General features: G+C 37.0%; 1 protein-coding gene across 4 annotated transcripts in view; it reads right to left on the bottom strand.

The window, feature by feature from the left end:
* The window catches only part of ARK2N (arkadia (RNF111) N-terminal like PKA signaling regulator 2N), an 80,643-nt gene that overhangs the window by 9,813 nt on the left and 49,263 nt on the right, over positions 1-21,567 (bottom strand). For 3 of the 4 annotated variants that reach the window (XM_077900649.1, XM_077900648.1, XM_077900650.1), the window contains exons 3-4: positions 13,804-13,986; positions 2,763-2,889 (exon numbers count right to left, since the gene is read on the bottom strand). In XM_077900649.1, coding sequence (XP_077756775.1) covers positions 2,763-2,889; positions 13,804-13,986 — 310 coding nt within the window. The remainder of the gene's footprint in view (positions 1-2,762; positions 2,890-13,803; positions 13,987-21,567) is intronic. The other variant, XM_077900651.1, reaches the window with a different exon arrangement.

Here is a 21,567-nt window from a genome sequence, read left to right as displayed (position 1 = left end):
TCAACTCTATGTTCTATCATAGGCAGTATTAACTACCAATGAGATTCCATAATAAATTTATCACCTCTAAGATTGTATTTCCACAGGATTCAAACCAAAGGATCAGAATAAAACACATCCTGATGATTCAGAGCCTGTAAGGAAAAAGTCCTTGAAGATAACATTACAGTATGTTATTTAAAATGTAGCCAGTCACTTGACTTAGTTCAAGAGTGGAACAAATAGGTCTATAGAGTAAAATGCCGATCTGGATAAAAGACCTAAAGTATGGATATGGGTGTACTAGAGATTGTGTGTGTGTTCATGTGTGTTGAGGGTGGTTAGGAACTTAGAATTTAAATTTCCAGGTTTTAACAGAAATATAATGGTAATTTTCACTCCAGATACCAAAATACTGGTAGAAAAAAGAAACTGAAGAGTTTTGTTTTGTTTTTTTTTTAAATAAAAGCTAAAGAGTTTATAATGGAAGAAAGGTTTAACAAAGACACCAAGACAAAAGGTGGATCACTCTTTAACATTTCTAGGCACAAGTGAACAGTAAAGGACAATCCAATAGAAGTTAACAGAGAACTGGACCAAGTAATAGGTCTCAGAGACAAAGAGATCAGGTAAGCAACACAGGTTACTGCCTACTCTTGCTACTTCAGTAGGAATACGTTAGTGACAGTGAGTTATAATATGAAATGTAACTCAAGAGGAAGTTGGTGAATGGATAATGTGCTTCTGGCACAACTGAAGATAATTTGCCTATGTCAATCTGGTAATAGACAAGGTAAGGTTTGCAGTAAGGATTAAAAGGATACTCATGTCTTCTATATTGTAAGAAACAGTGGTGAAATAAATAATGGCAAACACAGGATAAAGGAAAAAATCAGCAGCTCTATCTTCTCATCTGAGGGATAAGTTAGCATGCAGGGAACAGATGAAAAAAAAGAGAAGAGGGAAAAGTTCTTGATTAAGCAGATACAAATAAAAAGAAGAAATTAAAGCAAGACTGAAGAATGAAAATTCTTTCCCACCAGAATAGGGAAAATAACCATTAACAACAGGAATGAGAAAAGGAAGCAGCCACACAGACATACTTATGGCATAGACGTGGACAGAAGAGGAAGTGTTTAGGTCTGATAACATCTGGGAACTGGCCGCTTTTGGGGAGAAGACATGTTAAACAATGACTTAACTCTACATCCTTCAAGTCCCAACAGGTATGACCTGAAAAATGTCTCAGAAAGTAGGATCAGTTCTCATTAAGACATAAGCAGTCTCAATTTACACACATGTGTATTTTGCCCACATTCTCCACTCCTAAATTTGTCTTTTATATATACAACAGAAGAAATGCTGGTGAATGCTTTATTACCTTTCTATCCAAATAATAAAATCAAATCTAAGAGCCAGGTAATAGGGTACTGTGTTATTCACCTACCTGTGGAAATCAGGAAATCTCAACTCAACTCTTACAGGATTGAAGAAAAGTTGTTTGTTATGCAGAATACAGATTTTCCAAAGTCTAAATTTTTGTTCTCTATGTGTGTGTGTATGTTAAATGTTCCTCAGGAATACCCCTGAGAAGGCTAGAACTAATTCTTAGGAACATCTTAAAGCAAGAATCAGTAGACATTTTTTCTACAAAGGTGTAGATGGTAAATATCATAAGGCTTTGAGGGCTCTAAGGCATATGTTGAAACTTTCCAACACTGTCACCGGAGTACAACAGCCATAGACAATATGTAAATGAACAAGCACGGCTCCATTCCAATAAAATTTTGTTTGTGGATAAATGTATTTCATTGGAGTCTCCTATAATTTTCTTATGTCACAAAACATTCTTGTTCTTTTGATCCCCTCCTTAATCATCTGAAAATGTAAATTAGGGGCACCTGGGTGGTTCAGTCGGTTAAGTGTCTGCCTTTGGCTTAGGTCATGATCCCAGGGTTCTGGGACTGAGGCCCATGTCAGCAGCCTGCTCAGTGGGGAGCCTACTTCTCCCTTTCTCTCTGCCCCTCTCCCCTGCTCATGCTCTCTCTCTGTCATGTGCTCCCTCCTCTCAAATAAATAAATCTTAAAAAAATAAAAAATGTAAACCAGTCTTAGCTCAAGGTCCATATAAAAACAGGCAGATTTGGTCTCTAGGCTACAATTCACTCACTCCTAATCTTAAAGAATGACAAATTTCAAAACTTATTTCATAATACTACACAAATTTGATGTCTTGTGCCTGGTTTTTTTTGTCCTAAAAACAGGACTGCCTGAGTCACATGAACATTACTAAAAATCTACTATGTTAGGAACAGACCAAAGTAACTTACAAGTTTTAATGAATGACAAAGAGAGGTACTTTAGGAAACAAGTAATAGAAGTATGATGTCAGATGTATATTTCCCAATTATTTGCTCCCAATATATTTCCAGATAAAATGAAAGGCAAGAAATTCTAAATGACAGGGGGAAAAGTAGGGTGATACTTATGCCATGAGAGAAAAATCTGTCAAGCTATCGCGACATTCGCTAAAAAATAAAGAGGAAAACATCAGTTCTACTTCATATACATGTATGGTTGAGATGTTCTTTGATATGAGATGATATGCAACACATTCTGAAGCTTGTATCATGTCTAATTCAAAAAGCATTTTTAAGTCCAAGGAAGCTGAGAGCTCCCACCATTCATGCCAGCCATGCCATGAGGACTACCATTTTCTCCTCATTTGGATTCTAGTTAAAATCAAGTTCACATTTAAAATATCAGAATGCTCAATATCCTACCTTGCATGTTCCTGAACTCCCACAATCTCCACTTCACTATCTGAAGAGGCAATATTAATTTCTTCATTGAGAGGCGCATTGCCAGTCGATGTCTTGTCACTTGCTAGGAATCCTGGATCCAAATGACCTGAGAGAGAAGGGAGGAAGAATAAGCTCAACAGTTTGAACTTCTCACAAGCAGCACCAACAACTCATTAAGAGATTTCCCATCAAGGCTTAATCACAGTAACAGAATTGCTGTACAAGAGCTCACCAAAGAGAAACTATCAAGTCTCTCGTTCTCTGTTCCTTAGGAAGAAAAAAATATTTTTTGAATACTTGGTAAATAGGTATATAGAAACTGTGATAATATTCTATTATATTTTATTCCACAATGCTTTCTGCATTCAACTCCTGTCTGCTTTTAAATGACCTGTAGAACAGGTTTGTCACCACCTAGAGGGCAATGGTGTTATCTACTGCTTACCAGTAAATTTTAATAGAACAAAATTCTAAACCAGAAAAGTTTAAAGGTAGTATGGAATAAATAACAGAAATACTCTTTAATATCACATTTATACTGGAATGCTTTATGAAGGATTTAACAATTTTCTTTAAATTTTAAACAATTTTTACAGTCTTTCTCAAAAGGAATGCAGAGTTGACAAAATCTGACCCAAAACCACACCTAAAAGGCTAGTGGCAGATCAAATAAAACATAATCTGTATACTGCTGACACTTATTAGAAAGAAACCAAATGCTCTGGAAAAGCACAACAATTTGTGGTAGTGGGGCATGTGAGAACTTTTTCACAAGGGACTTCACAAAGCATCTGTAACATGGTGCAATAAAACACATTCTCCAACTCACTGAAAACATGAGCTTCACAGAATTCTCTCTCAATAAAGGCTGAGAGCATAGCATCAAAGTAGATATAGCAATATAAACAATTCTAACAAAAGTTAAAAAATTCAACTTATGCACCCAGTCCTTAAATATTCTGCCATTTATGAAATTTAGAATATCTAGGAGTTATGAAATCAAGTTGCAACAAGTACAAATTTTCAATTACTCTTTAAAGGGTATTTTATTTAAATATATCGTCATCTGATAAAATATCATGTCTCCCTATTTAAAAAAAAATTCTTGGTGATACCTCATATAAATTAAACCAGTATCAGTAAGATTTTAGAGACACAACTTCCCCACCCCTACCCCTTCACATTAGTTATTCCAATGCTTCAAGGTCACTGAGAAACCTTGTACTTTTATATTCCTGTGAACTTTTAGCATACTTGGAAAGTTACAGACAGTCCCAAAGCAAAAGCCTTCTAATTTTTACACTCTCTGCTCCTGTAGTTCCACCTCTGAGAACATAGCCTAAGGGAAAAACTTTAAATAAGCAAAATGCTATGATGTCCAAAGACAGTGACTACAGTCTATGTAGAAAACTTGGGGAAGCGTATGCATAACACAGCAAGTGTCACATATGGCTCTATAAAAATATTTTGGTGCTGGATGAAAGCTGGTCAAAAGCAATCAAACTTGAATACAACTGTGGGTCTTTTTTTTTTTTTTTTCAATTCTTTATTATTATTACTTTCTTAAGTTGACTATGATGCGTATGAGAAAACAGAAGACCACAAAGCTTCAAATGGCTTCCAGATACAATTAGTGATTGAGATTACATTACAGTCTGCAAGGGCTTGTTAACTTTCTGTATTAAAGAATACCAGATGGGGATCCCTGGGTGGCGCAGCGGTTTGGCGCCTGCCTTTGGCCCAGGGCGCGATCCTGGAGACCCGGGATCGAATCCCACATCGGGCTCCCGGTGCATGGAGCCTGCTTCTCCCTCTGCCTGTGTCTCTGCCTCTCTCTCTCTCTGTGTGGCTATCATAAATAAATAAAAATTAAAAAAAAAAATAAAAAAATAAAAAAATAAAGAATACCAGAAACAGGATCCTAAATATTGGCAGTGGGTAAATAACTCAATCCTACAAGCATATGAAAGGCACCATTCATCAGACAAAACTCAGTTTTGTTAAATCTGGAGTGGTTGCTTATATGGAGTATGGTAAATCTTGATTTGGTAAACTAAGATTCTTGCTCTGACCCTGATACCTTGCTTTTGTCCAATTTCTAGTTCAATGTTGAGGTTACAACTTACCAACACACTGTTCCTACCACACTGCTAGGAATACAAATGGATAGTCTCTTTTTTCAAACCTTCAACTTGTCCATATTCAATCTTCTGAGCAGCCTTGCTTTGTGCAACTGTAACAATCTACCTCATCTACTTGTTCCTACAATAAATACTTGTTTATGAGAGGCTGTGCACCAGGTGCTAGGAATGGTACAGAGGACAAAGACAGGAGGTAAAGAGAGTCTACCTTCAAGGAGCTCATAATATACTCAAGGATTATAAAAAGCAGTCTATTATACTATGGCATGGAAAAATGCTCAGTTAGGAAGGTAAGGAGTGCATTTAAAGGTATAGAAAAGGGAAATTTCCCGGACTTAGGAATAATCAAAGACACTGAGCTCTTAGGGAAGAGCAGGCACAGGTGAGGAAAAGCAGCAAGAAGGAACTCTTGTTGCTCTTTAAGGTATAAAAGTTCAGTGGAATGTGGGGTAAGGTAGTAAAAACAAGTAATGGGAAATGAGGCTGGTAAAGTCAGCAAAGCTCAGATCATGGTAAGAAGTCTGGACCTGACCTTGAGAAGTAGGAAACCACTGAAGAATTTAAGCAGTGACATGATCTGGTTTTCCATTTTTTAAGTTTTCCTTTTGGAGTGTAAAAATGGAACTAATATCAGGGCAGGGAATATGAGAGGTAAGAAAATCAGTTAGACTGTTATAGTTTGCTGAGTGAGAAATGACTAAGTCTAAGCTAGGAAAGAAACAAAATGAGGGGATATTCTGTGTGTCTGAATACACAGAGGGTTAGTAATGCTGGGAATTAGGCAAATCAACAAACATACTTAGTAAAAAAATGATGGCTAGGTTTCTGCTTTAGGTAACTGGTTAGAATTACAGTGCCCTTCAGTGCACCAATGAACAGCTGACAGTGGCTGCTTAGGACATGACGAGGATGTGCCTCTAAGATGCCCAAGAGACAGCTGGAGGTACTGTTCTAAAGCTCAGGTCAAAGGTCCAGGGAGGAAAGAGCCCTCCAGTAATAGGTGGGAATTGGTAAAGGGCATCCAGAGGAGTGAAGAAAGCCTAAAACAGAACCACGATGAACACCAATAATTAAGGATGGGCAAGTGAAGGGGAGCTCACCAAGTTAAAGTGAGAGGTAGGAAAAAAACCTTCAAATATGAAGCCAGGACATCATGGAATGAGAATTTATAGGAAGAAGTGCTTACCAATGCCCTACAGAGAGGTCCAATGAGAAAAAGGACTAGGTAGGGTCCACTAGAATCAGCAATAAGATGACCATACATACACCATGTCTAGAAGAGCCTCAGAGGAGTGACAGGGCTAAAGCCAATGTAGCAAAGCAAACTGAAGAATAATGGAAAGGAATGAAGAACAGACACATTTTAAATAGTTTGGGGCTATGAAGAAAAATGCAACAGGATAGTACTGAGAAAGAAAAAATGGATTTGAGGGAGAGGGATATGTGTACATGAGGAATTTTAAAAGATGGGAGAAACCCAGCCATATTTGGAAAAAAGGCAGAGAACAAACAGGTGTGATGGCAGAAGGCTGAGGCAATGTTCATCTGTGAAGATTGCGGCAAGGCCACATGCAGAACACAGGTGTGGGTAGGGATTCAGAAAAGTGAAGTAACCACTATGAAGACAGAACACTGCCTAAGGAAAGACAGGATCTGCTGGGCAGCCCTGTGAGGCTCAAGATTAGAAAGCTAACTCAGGGATCCCTGGGTGGCACAGCGGTTTAGCGCCTGCCTTTGGCCCGGGCGTGATCCTGGAGACCTGGGATCGGATCCCAGGTCGGGCTCCCTGCCTGCTTCTCCCTCTGCCCGTGTCTCTGCCTCTATCTCTGTGTGTGTGTGTATGTGATTATCATGAATAAATAAATAAAATCTTAAAAAAAGAAAGAAAGAAAGAAAGCTAACTCAATCCTTGATTCTGCCACTATGTGATTTTCTCCAGCTATGCTAAACAGCATGATACAGACTGCAAGTGTGCATCCAGGGATCAGACTTTGCCAGCTGGGTACAGACTTTCCCTGAGTTGGGGATATGGGACAGGAGAGCTGGGCCTAAACATGCTGGGGCCGGGAAGAAGTGAAGCTAGCAGTCGGCTGGCAAAGGACTGGCTGATGAGTCAGTGAGGCGGGAGAACAGTATATGGGAAGTAACAGCATCAGAGTATACAGGAGCCCCCGTGGAAAAGGAGAAAGCAAGAGGGAGAGGTAGGAGGAAAACCAGTGATTATATGAAGTAAACCACTGTAATTCCATCCTGTTGGCCATCCACAAGCACAAGCCTCTGGGACCCATCCATTGCTCTTCTTTATCATCCTCCACTCCACTGCTATTCTCCTTTGCTCCAGCCACCCACTATTTACCTTCCTACAACTTTTCCATTGCCCTCTGGAAGGTCAGATCCATGGAAGACTGCATGAACTTTTCACTTCCCTGTGTAAACCTGACTCTTCTGAAAATGCCAACGACCCTGTAGTCCTTGGAAGCTGCTCCTACACCTCAGTTTGGGGACTAGAATCACTTATAAATATTGCCCTGCATCCTCATGTACCAAAACCTTCCAGGGCGCTTCCCTTTCGCTGCCAAATACTAACTACGGGATAGTTTCACCCCTCCATAAAACATTACTGGCACCTGGCTGTTTCTCTCTCTCTCTCCACTTTAAGTCCTGCTACAATGCTCACTTATTACTATATGAGTATTCATTATTTATGTGGACAACCACCCCCAAATTCTCCATGCCTACTCTCTAAGGAGCTGAGCCTCAAGAGGCACTTAAAACTCCCTGTGGTAGATTCATAACAAGAGGCTCAGCCCTTACCATTCTAAAAATAAACAAGATAACTGAATTAAACCAAACTAAAAAGGCAGATTTTAGGGATCATGGTTGCTATAACTAAACTATTCTTCCTTGATTACTCAAATCTTTTAAACAGTAATTAAAGAAACCAAGACGAGAATACAACAGAATTAGGGACACCTGGATGGCTCAGTGGTTGAACATCTGCCTTCGGCTCATCCCAGGGTCCTGGGATTGAGTCCCGCATCAGGGTCCCCAAGGGGAGTCTGCTTCTCCGTCTGCCTATATCTCTGCCTCTCTGTCTCTCATGAATGGATAAATAAAATGAGGAGGAGGGGGAGGAGGAGGACGACGACGACGACAATAGAATATTTTAGCACTCTGTGCTAAGTTCTATCTCCATAATTCTAATTTTTTAAATTATTTTTTTATTTGAGGGTAGCCCACAGCTCTAATTCATAATTCCAACTAATGAAACATTATTCATGAGTGAGACAAACCCTCAGTCATCAGTATTTCTGAATAACCACTCTTCACTTCACTGATGAGGCCCCTCATCCTGACTTAGCCTCATTTCAAATGTGGAAATATCCTCACTTTGCCTCTTTTTTTAAAGAAAGGAGAAGGAAAAAAAAAAAAAAAAACAGGAAGAAATGAAAAATTACTATGCTTTTTGCTCAAAATTTTAGTAACTTTTTTTTTTTTTTAATTTATGCTAGTCCCAGATAGAGAGGCAGAGACACAGGCAGAGGGAGAAGCAGGCTCCATGCACCGGGAGCCCAATGTGGGATTCGATCCCGGGTCTCCAGGATCACGCCCTGGGCCAAAGGCAGGCGCCAAACCGCTTCGCCACCCAGGGATCCCAAATTTTTAGTATCTTAAGAAAAACAAGGCAACTATCGTCAATATTTAAGATTCTTCTAAATTTATTCATCCACTATGGATCCAGAAACTAGTAATTTATATATTGCCTTCACATTATTACATCAATTCAAACCATTTTGGCAGTGTGATTTGGGCCATAAAACTCTATTTATAGAATTTGTGTGACATTCAAAAACTGATCACTTAAAATCAGGGTCTGCTCTTGTAGCCAGTATCTTTATTCTTTCATCTCTCAGTATAAAATAAAACAAGGGACACTGGGGTTAACTGATCCAGGCTAAAGACACATTTCCTGGTGAATGTTAACTCTAGACTAATGGTTGTGAGAGTTTTGCCACATTTCCTGTCAGAGCCATTAGATAAAATGTGCCACTGAGATAGCTGTGACCCCACCAAGTTTATGGGATGCCATGCGCTACAAGAGATGCCAAGGCTTTCTCCAAGAGACAGGAATATATCCCCTCTTCTATTTCAGAGCCAAAGCAATTAGTCCTTTTCTCTCAATGTCCCTCTTCAGTATGTCAAACATTCCTCTGGAAGCTCCTGTGCAGAGCTTCTTCACATTCTCTGGCCTTGGGGCCATCCTCCACTGTCATCCCTCCAACTGGTGACCTACAGAAATCCAATGACAGAGCAATGGCTAAAGCATACACAAAACTGAATCTCAAGATGCTCTGGGGTTCTCAAATACTGTCAAGTGGCAGTAATTCTTCCTGTTCCAGGACAAGAATAAGCCTTGTAGAAAAAGTGTAAATACCACAATCACCTTATAATAAACTGAAAACAAATCAGAGGACTTAACTATTGGGACAGCTGACTGTCTCTGTGTAGCTCTTGGCCTGTGTAGCTCTTTGGAAAGATAACTTCTTTCACCATGAGAAAATCCTAAATTTTTGTCTTCCCACTACAGATCTTTTCAACACACAAGTCAGAAAGAAACAGCATAAAAAAGTAGTAACTAAATTATCATGGTAAGCATTTACTTTTTGTCTTCAAAAGAAGTTAGCTACTTTTTAAATCATAGATCTACTGGGTAAGAACTAGTCCAAAGCCAATTTGCAGCACATTGAAGGAAATTATTACATATTGGATGACAGCAGCATATTAGGTATAAAAAATGTTAATATCTTGTCACTATTCATTTAGCTTGAAAACAAGTCAATTATTACCCTTGTATTTATTTTTCCAGTAAGAATAGGAAAAAATAAATTTAAAAAGTAGAGGAAGAATGGGGATCCCTGAGTGGCTCAGTGGTTTGACACCTGCCTTTGGCCCAGGGCGTGATCCTGGAGCCCTGGGATCGAGTCCTGCGTCAGGCTCCCGGCATGGAGCCTGATTCTCCTTCTGCCTGTGTCTCTGCCCTCTCTCTCTCTCTCTCTCTCTCTTTCTATGTCTATCACAAATAAATAAAAATCTTAAAAATAAAATAAAAAAATAGAGGAAGAATAACTCAGAAATCTAAAATCTTATAGTTCATAAGAACCAAGTAAAAACAAGCGAAACTTGACCAAATTTGATCTCCTTCACAAGACTGATACCATTGACTTCAAAGTGCTAAGAAGAGAAACATGGCCATTCTGGTCTGATTGTAAAAATTAAGCCATTTTCCTAACTACTGGCACAGTTTCTTCAACATGTCCAACAGAAGAGTTACCTGGGGGTGATTACTAAAATCGGATTTTCCAGACCCCATACCAGATTTACCGAATCTTCAAGAAGAAATTCAGGATTCTTAATTTTCATAAGCACCTCGGTAATTTTTATGCTCAGGCCAAGCACAGGAAATTCCTGTGGCCAGAGCAACTCATTCCAGGGCAGAACAATAAATTAGAAATTCACTGATTAGGTCCATTAATCACTTCCTTACTTAGCCTACTTTAGCATAAATATATTAACATAATGCCAGCCAGCATTCCTGACAATACTGTGTGCTGTATTTTGTACTAAGTATATTATAGACATTATTTTACCTAATGGAACCATAACCTTTCTGGCTGGATACTAGTTTCATTCTAGTTTGTGGATAGGAAAAACTGAGGCTTTATGTAATTTATCTTGATTTCACACAGTATGTAAGTGGCTACTCGTTCAAACTAGGATGATGCTGGCAGCAGGCTGCCACCTACTACCCCATTTAATTCCAGCATCAAGAAAGATGAAGTAGGAGCACCTGGGTGGCTCAGTCAGTTAAGCATCTGCCTTCTGCTCAGGTCATGATCCCAAGGGTCCTGGATCAAGCGCTGCATCAGGCTCTCTGCTCAGAGCCTGCTTCTCCCTCTCGCTCTCCCACCACTCTGCCTACTTGTTCTATCTGTCAAATAAAATCTTTAACAAACAAAGAAAGAGAGACAGAGAAAAAGAAAGTAAACATAGGGCAAGAGTGGAAATGGAAAGCTTAGGTCTCCTGTTGAGCAGTGGTTTTCCAATTTTAATTCTTTTCCTTGGTTTAAACTAAAACTGAAGAGTAAAAACTTTTTTCCATACAGGAACATCATCTAATTGCTTGGAAAAAGAGGCAAGCTACTCTATTTCCAATGATTACTTTTAGCATCCTAAATGGAGTGGGGCTGCACATCTGGTTAACCCCTGAAGTTTGTTCACGGTGACTGGGTTTTTTAGTTTGTTGGGAGGGAAAGTAGGATCATTTAACCATTAGAACACACTTATCTTAAACCACAAGAACAACCATTTCATTGATACTAATAGTTCAAATCTCAAAACTATAAACTGGTAAGTAAGCATAAATTCTGTTAACATTTTGTTGTGGCACTGTAAGTATATTCAAAATTTGCAAGATGGGTTTCCACTATGACAATTATATCAAGAGTACAGTGTATTAATTATTAAGTTTTACTACTCACGGACCTGTACTGTCAGATTTAGAACAAAAAGAATGAGTCAATATATGGCTTCATACGAAAATGTGATGAGGATCTATTGAACAGTGATGATATACAAAAATCTACACACAATACACGGCCCAATACACAATATGTTCTCTACATATTATATCCTAGAGAAATTAATCACATCCATGTACCAAGAGACATGTTATAAGAAATATTAATGGTAGGATCATTTGGATTAGCACCCTAAATGTCCAATAAAAAGAATGGGTAAGTCAACTGTGATATGTTCATACAGTGAATACTAAATAGCAGTGAAAAATGCTTATCAACAAAAATAAAACACATGTTGAAAACAGCAAGTTACAAATTATTACCTTCAATGTAATACCATACACGTTTGTTTATAGATCCATAACAAATGCAGTAAAAATATAAAGAAACAACACACAGGCAAATACCAAATACCAAATTCAGGACAGCTTTGGAATGGAGAGGGAAAAGGAAAGGGAACAGAGTTGAAGCCATGGATGTTTCCCTCACATATTTTTGTAATGCTTCATTTTTTAATAATGGTGCTAGGTACCTGACTGATACATCTTAAAACTTTGTATGACTGAATTAAAAAAAAATCAAAATTAGATTTAAGTACACAAAGGCTAGCAATGTTTTAAACAATCAAGCTAACAATTACTTGAATCTTAAAATGTGATGCCAGCCCCACACTGGTGACTTTAAGACACACCTTTGCACTATCAGGTTGAATTGTCTGAATCTGTTAGGTTTGCTGTAGGTCAAAAAGTCAAATATTAGTAATTCCACATGGCTCAAACTAGTATTAAAATTCTCTCTACATGAAAGACAAAACAATAATCATTCATATTTTCCCCAAGACTTTACTATACAGCGATCTACATTTAACGGCAAGACTAAGATACAGGGAAATAAGAGTGAAGTAGAATGGATCACTGGTCAACAAACGAAAAAAGAAGATAAACTATCCAGTGTACAGAACAAAATTCATATAACTTAGAAATACATATTGCACAAAATGTGGTCTAACTACTCTCCTTTCATATATAATATTACTGCTCAATTTTTAAAAGTACTTATTATTAGTAAATCCTTAAAAGATCCTTGTTGGGCAAAGCAAGTATTTATACATATAAATATTGAAATCCAAAGGAGAAACACCTTGTCCAAGGTCAAAAAGGCAGTTAGCAGACAAAAGATATTTAAAACTTAATTCAGGTCGTACTCCAAAATTGGCTACAATAAATCAAGCAGAAACTCAACAAGTAAAAGATTTTTATTTTGTTCCAATCAAAGATTATGGAAGGAAGAATTAAGGACAATGATCTATGGAGTTCTGTCTCCTTTTTTATTTCCCAGCAATTTCAATATAAAAAGTTCTAAACCCACTATTATTTTTGTAAAACTCATTTGCCATAAACATAATATTTTAGGTACTGATTAAGTTTTAAGATTAGCTCATAGAAGCTAATGCAATGCATAATTTAACTAGAAACTATAATCCTCTGTAACAATAAAGTAGGAAAATATACACTAAAAGCAGTCTCTCAACCCCCTCCCTCTCTTCTCAAACTTAAGTAGTAGTGCTTTAAGAAAAAGATTTAAGTGAGAAAGAATGTTGAAAAAAGTGCTGAGGAACACAATTAAGGAGACTAGAAGGCAATGGGCAATGCTTTCAAAAGCAATGCAATGGTTTCTTTTAGTGAATAAATATCACTCTTCAGAATCATCACAGAGCCCAGATAAATTATGCAAGACAGGGAGAGATTTTCCTGAGATACCAGAAGCAGAAACTGAAAGGAAAGCACTGGAAAAGACAAACGTGAGAACCACCCTAGAAGAACTGATAGGGACCTGGCACACCTAAAAGCAGAAGAAACAGTGAAGCGCCCGCCCCTCAACAGGAACAGTCCCTGGGGACAGGTTTAGTCAGCTCCCTCCCCAAACTGCAAGGTAAGGTCACAGTACTGATTAAGTGAGGGAAACATCTGAAGAAGAGGGGTGGGGAAGGGTATTAAGGCCATGTGGGTGGGTTTTAGTGTATGTTAAGCATTTTTAACCCAAGAAATAGGTCTATTGGAATCTACCTATGCCTACAATTATTTCTCATTTTTTGCTTCCTTCAAATGAGGAAAGATGAATGACATGCTACCCCCATCTCCTTTTCAGTTATAAATGGCACCCTGGATAGTCACAATCATCTAATGCCAGATGTCTCTTTAGTTGGCCTGCCTTTATCGGCAGGGTTCACTACAAGGAAAACAGCTGCCAGGACACATGCACAGTACACCATTAGAGAAGGGGGAGGGGAGGGAGACCAACCTGCCTCCGCATTCAGCTCCTCTAGAAGCCCGCTGGTCCTCCAGGTAGCTCCTGTGTCCTGGCCTCCTACAGAATTACTGTGCTCTTGAACTACTGCAGCCGCCAATAAATTGTCCACATTTACCACTTCTGGGTCAGAGCTGGTGTCAGACATATCATAATGAGCTACAACTGGAGGTCCATCTAGGGAGGAAAGAAAATGTATACTTGTATCTAACTTCTGGGGTGAAAAATACTTCTGCAACTAAGAGCCCTCTAAATGCCAGTTGCCTTTATCTTATTATTCTATCTGGTCAGAAAAGCTACACTTTATACAGCTGTATTTTGTACATGATGTGAAAGTGGAAAAAACCCAAGCTTATCAAGATGAGGGACACATTTGAAAAGGAGAAAAGGAGATAATGAAGAACAGAAGACAAGACTATACTGAACAAAGTTACATTGAATTCTTGTCATACTTCTAAAGAGCAAAAGACGACTCCACAGAGAAAACTGATTTTTTAAAGGAAAAAAACTGATGCAAACTATTAAAACTCAATTTATAGTTTTTAAGAGAATCAATCTAGTTCTTTTTCTTAGTAGCTAATGCTTAAAGGTCACTACTAGATTCAGAGAAGAAAAATGCATATTTTCCTATTTTAAAGAAATAAGGCTAACACTAAGAGCTCTACTTAACTATGTCCAGTAAAGCCCCTTACAAATATCAGGGATGTTATGCATTTTACAACATTCTACAAAAAGACAATACTCACAAAATCCACCTTCAGGATTTTGCTTTAGATGTCTTGTTAGGGATATTTAAATTTTATTTTCCCTGAGAAAGACAACCAGCTCACTCTCTAAGGCAACAATATGCAACCTTATGGGTTATTTTAGAGGAAGATATTAAAGTTCTTACTGGAAAATAAGAGATCCCTTCTACCTCCAAATCACCCTAACTAGCTGAAAAAGGCAGCAGAGTTCCAGAGTAATTAAACTGTAGTGATTCATGCTAAAATAACTCAATATTCATGCTTGTAGAACAGATACATGCTTTAAAATGCTAATGCTACCCTTTCTAATGCAACAGCAAAAAGCAAAAATACAGTTTTCATTCAATTATCAAAAACATCCCTTACAACTATCTCCATTTTAGAACAAAGCAGAAATAAAGGAATGCAGTTTCTCTAACAGCTATTTATGAAGTGCAGGCAAATTATGTATTTCCATAAAGATTTATGATCAAGATTGTTTAACATTAAACATACCTATTTTATGAAACTCTTGACTATGAATACATATGCCAATGAATCATTAAAATAGAACACAATGAAGATTAGTTTTAATACAAACATCCATTGTGTAAATTGTCAGTGAACAAAAGATGGAACACATTTGGCGTATTTATCCCTTAAAGCAAAGTTCTCAAACCAGGGGTTTATGTAGCAACATTTTAAAAATAAAAATGACCAAATAAAAGCAAATGAGTTGTTAAGAGCCACAGTATAAAGAACAGACATGTCACAATATGAAATTCTGACGATCATGACAATTTCAGATGACTACTTAAAAATAATTTCCACTTCTCCCAAAAGGGCAAATCAAGTTCATAAAATTCAATAGTGTGGCCTCAATATCAGTTGGTAATGGATTTCAGCTCAAATAGCAAACAATTCATTCATGTTTGATATTTTTCTTTTCTAAAGAAGAAAAGAAAAGCTGTATCATTTATGGAGTTCTCGTCAGAGTTCAAAATGATTATTATGGAATCAAGATACTGTGTGATGTCGAAATACTCGGGTGCAGAAGATATGAGGGTCAAGTACAATATTGACTATTTGACCAAATGTTCTATTTTTAAAAGGGCTTTAGTTAAGTGTTTTTACCAAAATATTAATGACTTATCTTAAAATTTATACCACTGGTACCGTTCACAACCTCTTGCTCTCAAACACCCTCCTTCCCCCCACTGACAACCACCAAATTGAGACATCAGGTCAACAGTCAAGTCAAAATTGTACCACTCCTACATGTAGAATCATGCAAAGAATAGAGTTGTATATGTACATGCAGAGTTAACATCACCTACCCATGGCAATAACTTGTCTGAAAGTCTTCATCAGTAGGAAATACAAGCATAAACTTGTTATCTGGCTTCATTCTTGTATCTTCCATATTTCCAAACAGCAAACCTTATAGCTTAGCTTAAATTCAGTATTCATCATAAACAAAGACAACTGTAATATTTTCATATTTTAATTACACTTAAAAGTTAAAATAAATTATTATCAGGGTCATTTCTCATTTCCAGTATATCCAAAACGATGACAAGTCAATACTATACATATTTTAATAAAGGAATGGTTGCCTTTTTATCTTTTTTCCAACAAGAAACCACAATTAAGAATCTTGTGGTCCAAGTCATCTTGCACTCATCATTAGCAAACCAAGATTAAATAAGGTATGTTTCAAGCAGTTAGCATCAGGGATTGGACTTTAAACCACTAGGTATAAGCTAACTGATGGTAATAATTTGTGATATTCTTTTAAAAGTGATTCTTGCTGCACAGCAGAATTAAGAGACGAGTAAGATCCTGCAGTAATCTTATCTGCCTTTTAAAAGAAAGGGAGAAAAAAGCCACTGAGGAGGAGCTAGGAAAACTCAGCACATTAATAACAGAAGCCAACGACTATGCTTCCAATCTGACTCGAACAATTCTTTACAGAATGGAATAAAGATGGAGATACCATCCATCCTCCTTCCCACTTGATTATTCCTCTATGCTGTTAAAACAAATACACTGCTACTAAGATTATTTTGACTTTCAAAAATATTAAAATAGCCCCTTCAAGTAGTTACACATAGAAACATTTCCAATTTAAAACTTAATCATTAATGTAAGCACATTCCATGTTACAGCATTTAAGGATTTCCATGTTACACCATTTAAGGATTAGCCAAACTGCCCTCTCCCATCTGCTAACCTTGAAGTCTGTCAAAGTCTTAAAACACAAATTTAAAATAATGAATTTACTAGCTTTTCTATAATCATTAAAAATACATCTCAAAAAGGTAACTTTAACACAATTAGTTAATAACTATTCGATCTGTGGTTAATCAAAGTGCTGTTTCTCCTCCTGACTGAAATATTTTGAACTTTTTGCTGTTCGTTAGAATTATAAGGCACGAAAAAATAAAAGTCAAGCAACCCATGGACTTTTTAGGAACATCAATTTGCCCATTTTATGCTAGAAATAGGTTTGTGCCCTCTTACTGACTTCCTAGCCTATAAACAGATTCTAATTTTTCAAAATGTGTGTCTGTGTCATCACACATTCCTGATACAGTGAAGTTTACACTTTCTATGGACCTTAAACATTCTGTACTGTTGTCAAGTGATTAATTTCATGAATTACTTTTTTCAGTCAAATATGTTCTCTTAAATCTCACTGAAAAAATGTTAAATTAAAAAAAAAAAGAGGCCAAAAAAAAAACATCCACTACGTTTATTCCTGACAAACCCCTTTTCAAATTTGACAACCAAAAGCAGAGAACTTTAAAATTACGTAAGGTAGTAAATAATTTGCAATTCTTGTTTTACAGATGAGAGATTTAAGTCCCACTTAGATGGAACCAAAATCAATTATATTACAGGTGTTCAGTGTTGAGGGACTCAGGAATATACAGGAGACAGTAGCATAGGAAACACATATAGATCTTTGGCAGCAAACAAAGAGGTTAAGTCCTGCCAACTACTTAGCTGTAGGACTGTTTCTTCAGAGGGTTACAGCAAGAGTTAAAGATGACATAACAACATAATACTGGTCTATTGCCCCATCCTTCCATCATACTTAGCATCTGCCCTACTTTATTGTTTCTCTTTATGTGCAAATTCTGCTCTACAGAGCCTGCATGCAAGAAGTTAGGACTCCTGAGTGGCTCAGTGGTTGAGCATCTGCCTTCGGCTCAGGATGTGATCCCAAAGTCCTGGGATCCAGTCTCGCATCGGGCTCCCCACAGGAAGCCGGCTTCTCCCTCAGCCTATGTCTTTGACTCCCTCTGGGTGTCTCTCATGAATAATAAAATCTTATGGGGAAAAAAAAAAGCTTTGAGAAAACATCACTGCCTGCATTGGTGCCTCATATTGGATTGCCGAGATCACCGCAGATGGGGTTTTTGTACTTTTTGTCTAAAGTGTCACGTAAGAGCAGCCCAGGTGGCTCAGTGGTTTAGCACCACCTTCAGCCCAGGGCCTGATCCTGGAGACCCAGGATCGGGTCCCACGTTCAGGCTCCCTGCTTCTCTCTCTGCCTGTGTCTCTGCCTCTCTCTGTGTGTCTCTCATGAATAAATGAATAAAATCTTTTAAAAAATTAAAAAATAGGGATCCCTGGGTGGTGCAGTGGTTTAGCGCCTGCCTTTGGCCCAGGGCACGATCCTGGAGACCTGGGATCGAATCCCACGTCGGGCTCCTGGTGCATGGAGCCTGCTTCTCCCTCTGCCTATGTCTCTGCCTCTCTCTCTCTCTCTGTGTGCGTGACTATCATAAATAAAAAAAAAAAAAAAATTAAAAAATAAAGTGTCATGTCAGCTTGGGTGCATTCATATAAAAATGTTTCAAAGCCAAATAGGGATCATTTCTGGACTATTTCATATTTTGCATCATCCTTGCCTACAGACCCCTCACACTAACACAAGTGTTGTCAGTCTTCCAGGATGAGGGTATTCCTTTTGTATTCCAGACATCCTAGAAATGCCACTTCTCCTTCTCTTTTGACTAAGTATGAGGCCTAAGGAAAGGTGGAGCAATGGTCCAACAGATGCTTTGCCCCTTCAACTCCCATTTCTATGACTATAGTAATATACAATAAAGCCCAGAGAAAATTCCTTCTGTCATCCCTACTATATAAACTCCTGAAACCCCTCACGAGGAGAGGAAAACTCTATTTTGTTGGTCCCAAATTCCATTCAAACTCTACTGCCAGTCATTAAAGGGCCTAGGCCCAATGCCATTATCTACAACATCAAGACAACGGTGGAAATCACACTTGGCCTCAATCCAGATAGTCATATTCAAAACAGTTACACCTGAAAGGGTTCTTAGAAATTACCTACTCAAGTGATCTAAAAAGGGAGAGTGTGTAAGTGTGTGTGTGTGTGTGTGTGTTTGTGTGTGGTGGCCAGATGAGGGAATGAGGTGTGGGGGAATAAGATGTGGGTATGAGGAATTGAGGGAAAGGGTAAACCTCAAGAAGGAAACTTGCATATTAGTAGCATCTACTCAAGAAAAAAAGACTTCTTCATTACAGACCAAAATACTTAACAAAGTGAAAATTTATACTTGCAATTGAGAATACTTGAGAATATTTATATTTTTATTACTATCAAAGGGTGTGTGCATATACACACACACACACAGAATATGAAGAAACAGAAAGCAGTCATTTTCAAAGCAGCTTTTGAAAAGACGAATAATTATATCTACCCGAAAAAAACAAAAATCTATATAGAAAAGTGCCATCTCTAGAAAAGCAGCTTTAAATACCAAAAACTGTGTGTATATATTTTCTGCAGAGTAATACCAAAAGCTATTTTGGTGAAAAGAAAAATGTCTGAGAAAACAAGGCTAAAGAGAAATAAAATCCACAATATGCACTGAAACTATATTTTAGCATTGTCGTTTTCATTCTTTAATTAAATTTTTACTTATTTTTAAAGTAATTTCTACACCCAATGCGGAGTTCGAACTTGGAAGCCCAAGATCAAGAGTCGCATGCTCCAACAATTGGAGCCAGCACCTGGCTTAATACCAGGCACCTGGTATTAAAGGATTTTCAAAAGAAAACTAAAGCAGTATCTATTTTGTACTTCTTCCATTATACTCATCTCAATTATTAAGATTCTTGAGATTATAAAGTTTGCAAAGTGTGAATTAAGCCCTAAGGGTTATATCTGTCCTTATATCAAATGGTAAATGACAGGTTGTTGTGTCCAGCCAGAAAAGTTACCTGCGATACTGATAAGAGTTAATTTTGAAAGGACCAAAGAGATAAAAGCAAAAACTCAAGATTATCAGAGTAGTTAGAAAATTGATCTCAAGAAAGAAAATTTAACATTTCACCACTAACTACAAAGTTAGGAAAATTAGATTATTAAGTAACTTGGGTAATATATCTGGATATTCAAAAAACCCTAAAAATACAGAAAGCAGGGCACCTGAAGAGGTCACCATCTTTCAACCTATCTTCCTATTTCAGAAATAAACTCATAATCTTCTGCTTTAGGATTCAGATCTATAGAGAAAATTAAAATATCTGCACTCTATTCACAAAGAACACATAAATTAGATCGGATTTTAGCCACATCTCCAGGTCTTTGATCCCTACTAAAGACACACCTCCATTCCAGCTTTCTGATTACTCCTCGAAGTAGTCTAAATTCTGCTATTTTCCCAATATTCATCAATTTTTAAGAGGATAACTTAGTAGGATACATATAGGAAAAGAATCTTAATACCTTTTGTATTAATATTGGTATTTATTTCATTTCTCAATATACTAACTACAAAAAAACCTGAAAATTATCTCAAAACATCATGTAAAATCTATTATTGATTATTCTTACTACAAACTAATACCATCATTTCATTATGGAAATGCAAGCTTCCTGACTCCCAAATAACAATATGAATTAACTGGTAGAGAATTACTAATATAACCAATGCTGTCCTTAACAGAGTAACAAGAAACATTTCTTTTTTAAAACTTTTATTCATCTAGATTAGTTATTACACTTCAAATGCAGTTATTAGGTAAAAGATATAAAGAAAATGCAATAAAGTAAAAATCAGTTATTTGATAACATTCTCCCCAAATCTTAAAGTTGTAAGATTTCATTACCAAGAATATACTTCTTCAGATTATTATTCCTTCATTGTTTAGGATGTCTTATATTTTATGCTGTGGTAAATATAAGGTAGGAAAATCTACTCAATGCTAGTAAACTAAGAGTTTTCAATCCCCACCAACTTTCCTAAAATTCAGAGAAATTAAAAACAGAAATCAAGAAAAAAAATGAGAAGTGTAGAAACTTGGAAGTTATTCATGTTGTATACAATTCATTCTAGACAAGAATACAAATTTCTTATCCATACAATGATTATGGACACATATCATTTTTAGAAAGGATTGAGAAGAATTTTTCTTCGAGAACAATTTTTACTGAACATTAAAATAACTTTGTTTTATAAATTTGCTGAAATTGTTTCAATACTGTATTTTCTAACATGTAACATTCCACAAAATCTTTTTCATTGTCGCCACACTGTATTGTTTAAATAATTCAAACAGGAGAAAGGGAAATCAATATAAGCTAAACAAAACGTAACAGGCACAGTTAATTTAAAAGGTCACTTCCATAAGACAGCTTGTCTACAACCTGTTATTATAAACAAGTGACAGCAAGGAACCTGTTTGCCATCTTTCCTATGACTTTCATGTAGCTATGCCATTAGGCAAATTCAGCTGTATATTAAAAATGAAACTTATCAGTAATATCAACTTGAGTTTTGTTCAACAAAAGGATTCACAATAGCATTTCTTTCATTAACAGATTTAATACATTTAAAATTATTTCATTTCTAATATTCTGCCTTGAATAAAAATTTTAAGAATAAATCTTAGGTAAATTGAGATATACCTAGACCCAAAGACCTGGATCTCGCTGTTAAATCTATATAGTGGAGAATGACAAAAGCAATGAAGCAAAATTATTTACTCAGTCTGC

The sequence above is a fragment of the Canis aureus genome, chromosome 6 (assembly GCF_053574225.1).
Source record: "Canis aureus isolate CA01 chromosome 6, VMU_Caureus_v.1.0, whole genome shotgun sequence".
NCBI lineage: Eukaryota > Metazoa > Chordata > Mammalia > Carnivora > Canidae > Canis > Canis aureus.
This window is presented reverse-complemented; position numbering and strand designations above follow the sequence as displayed.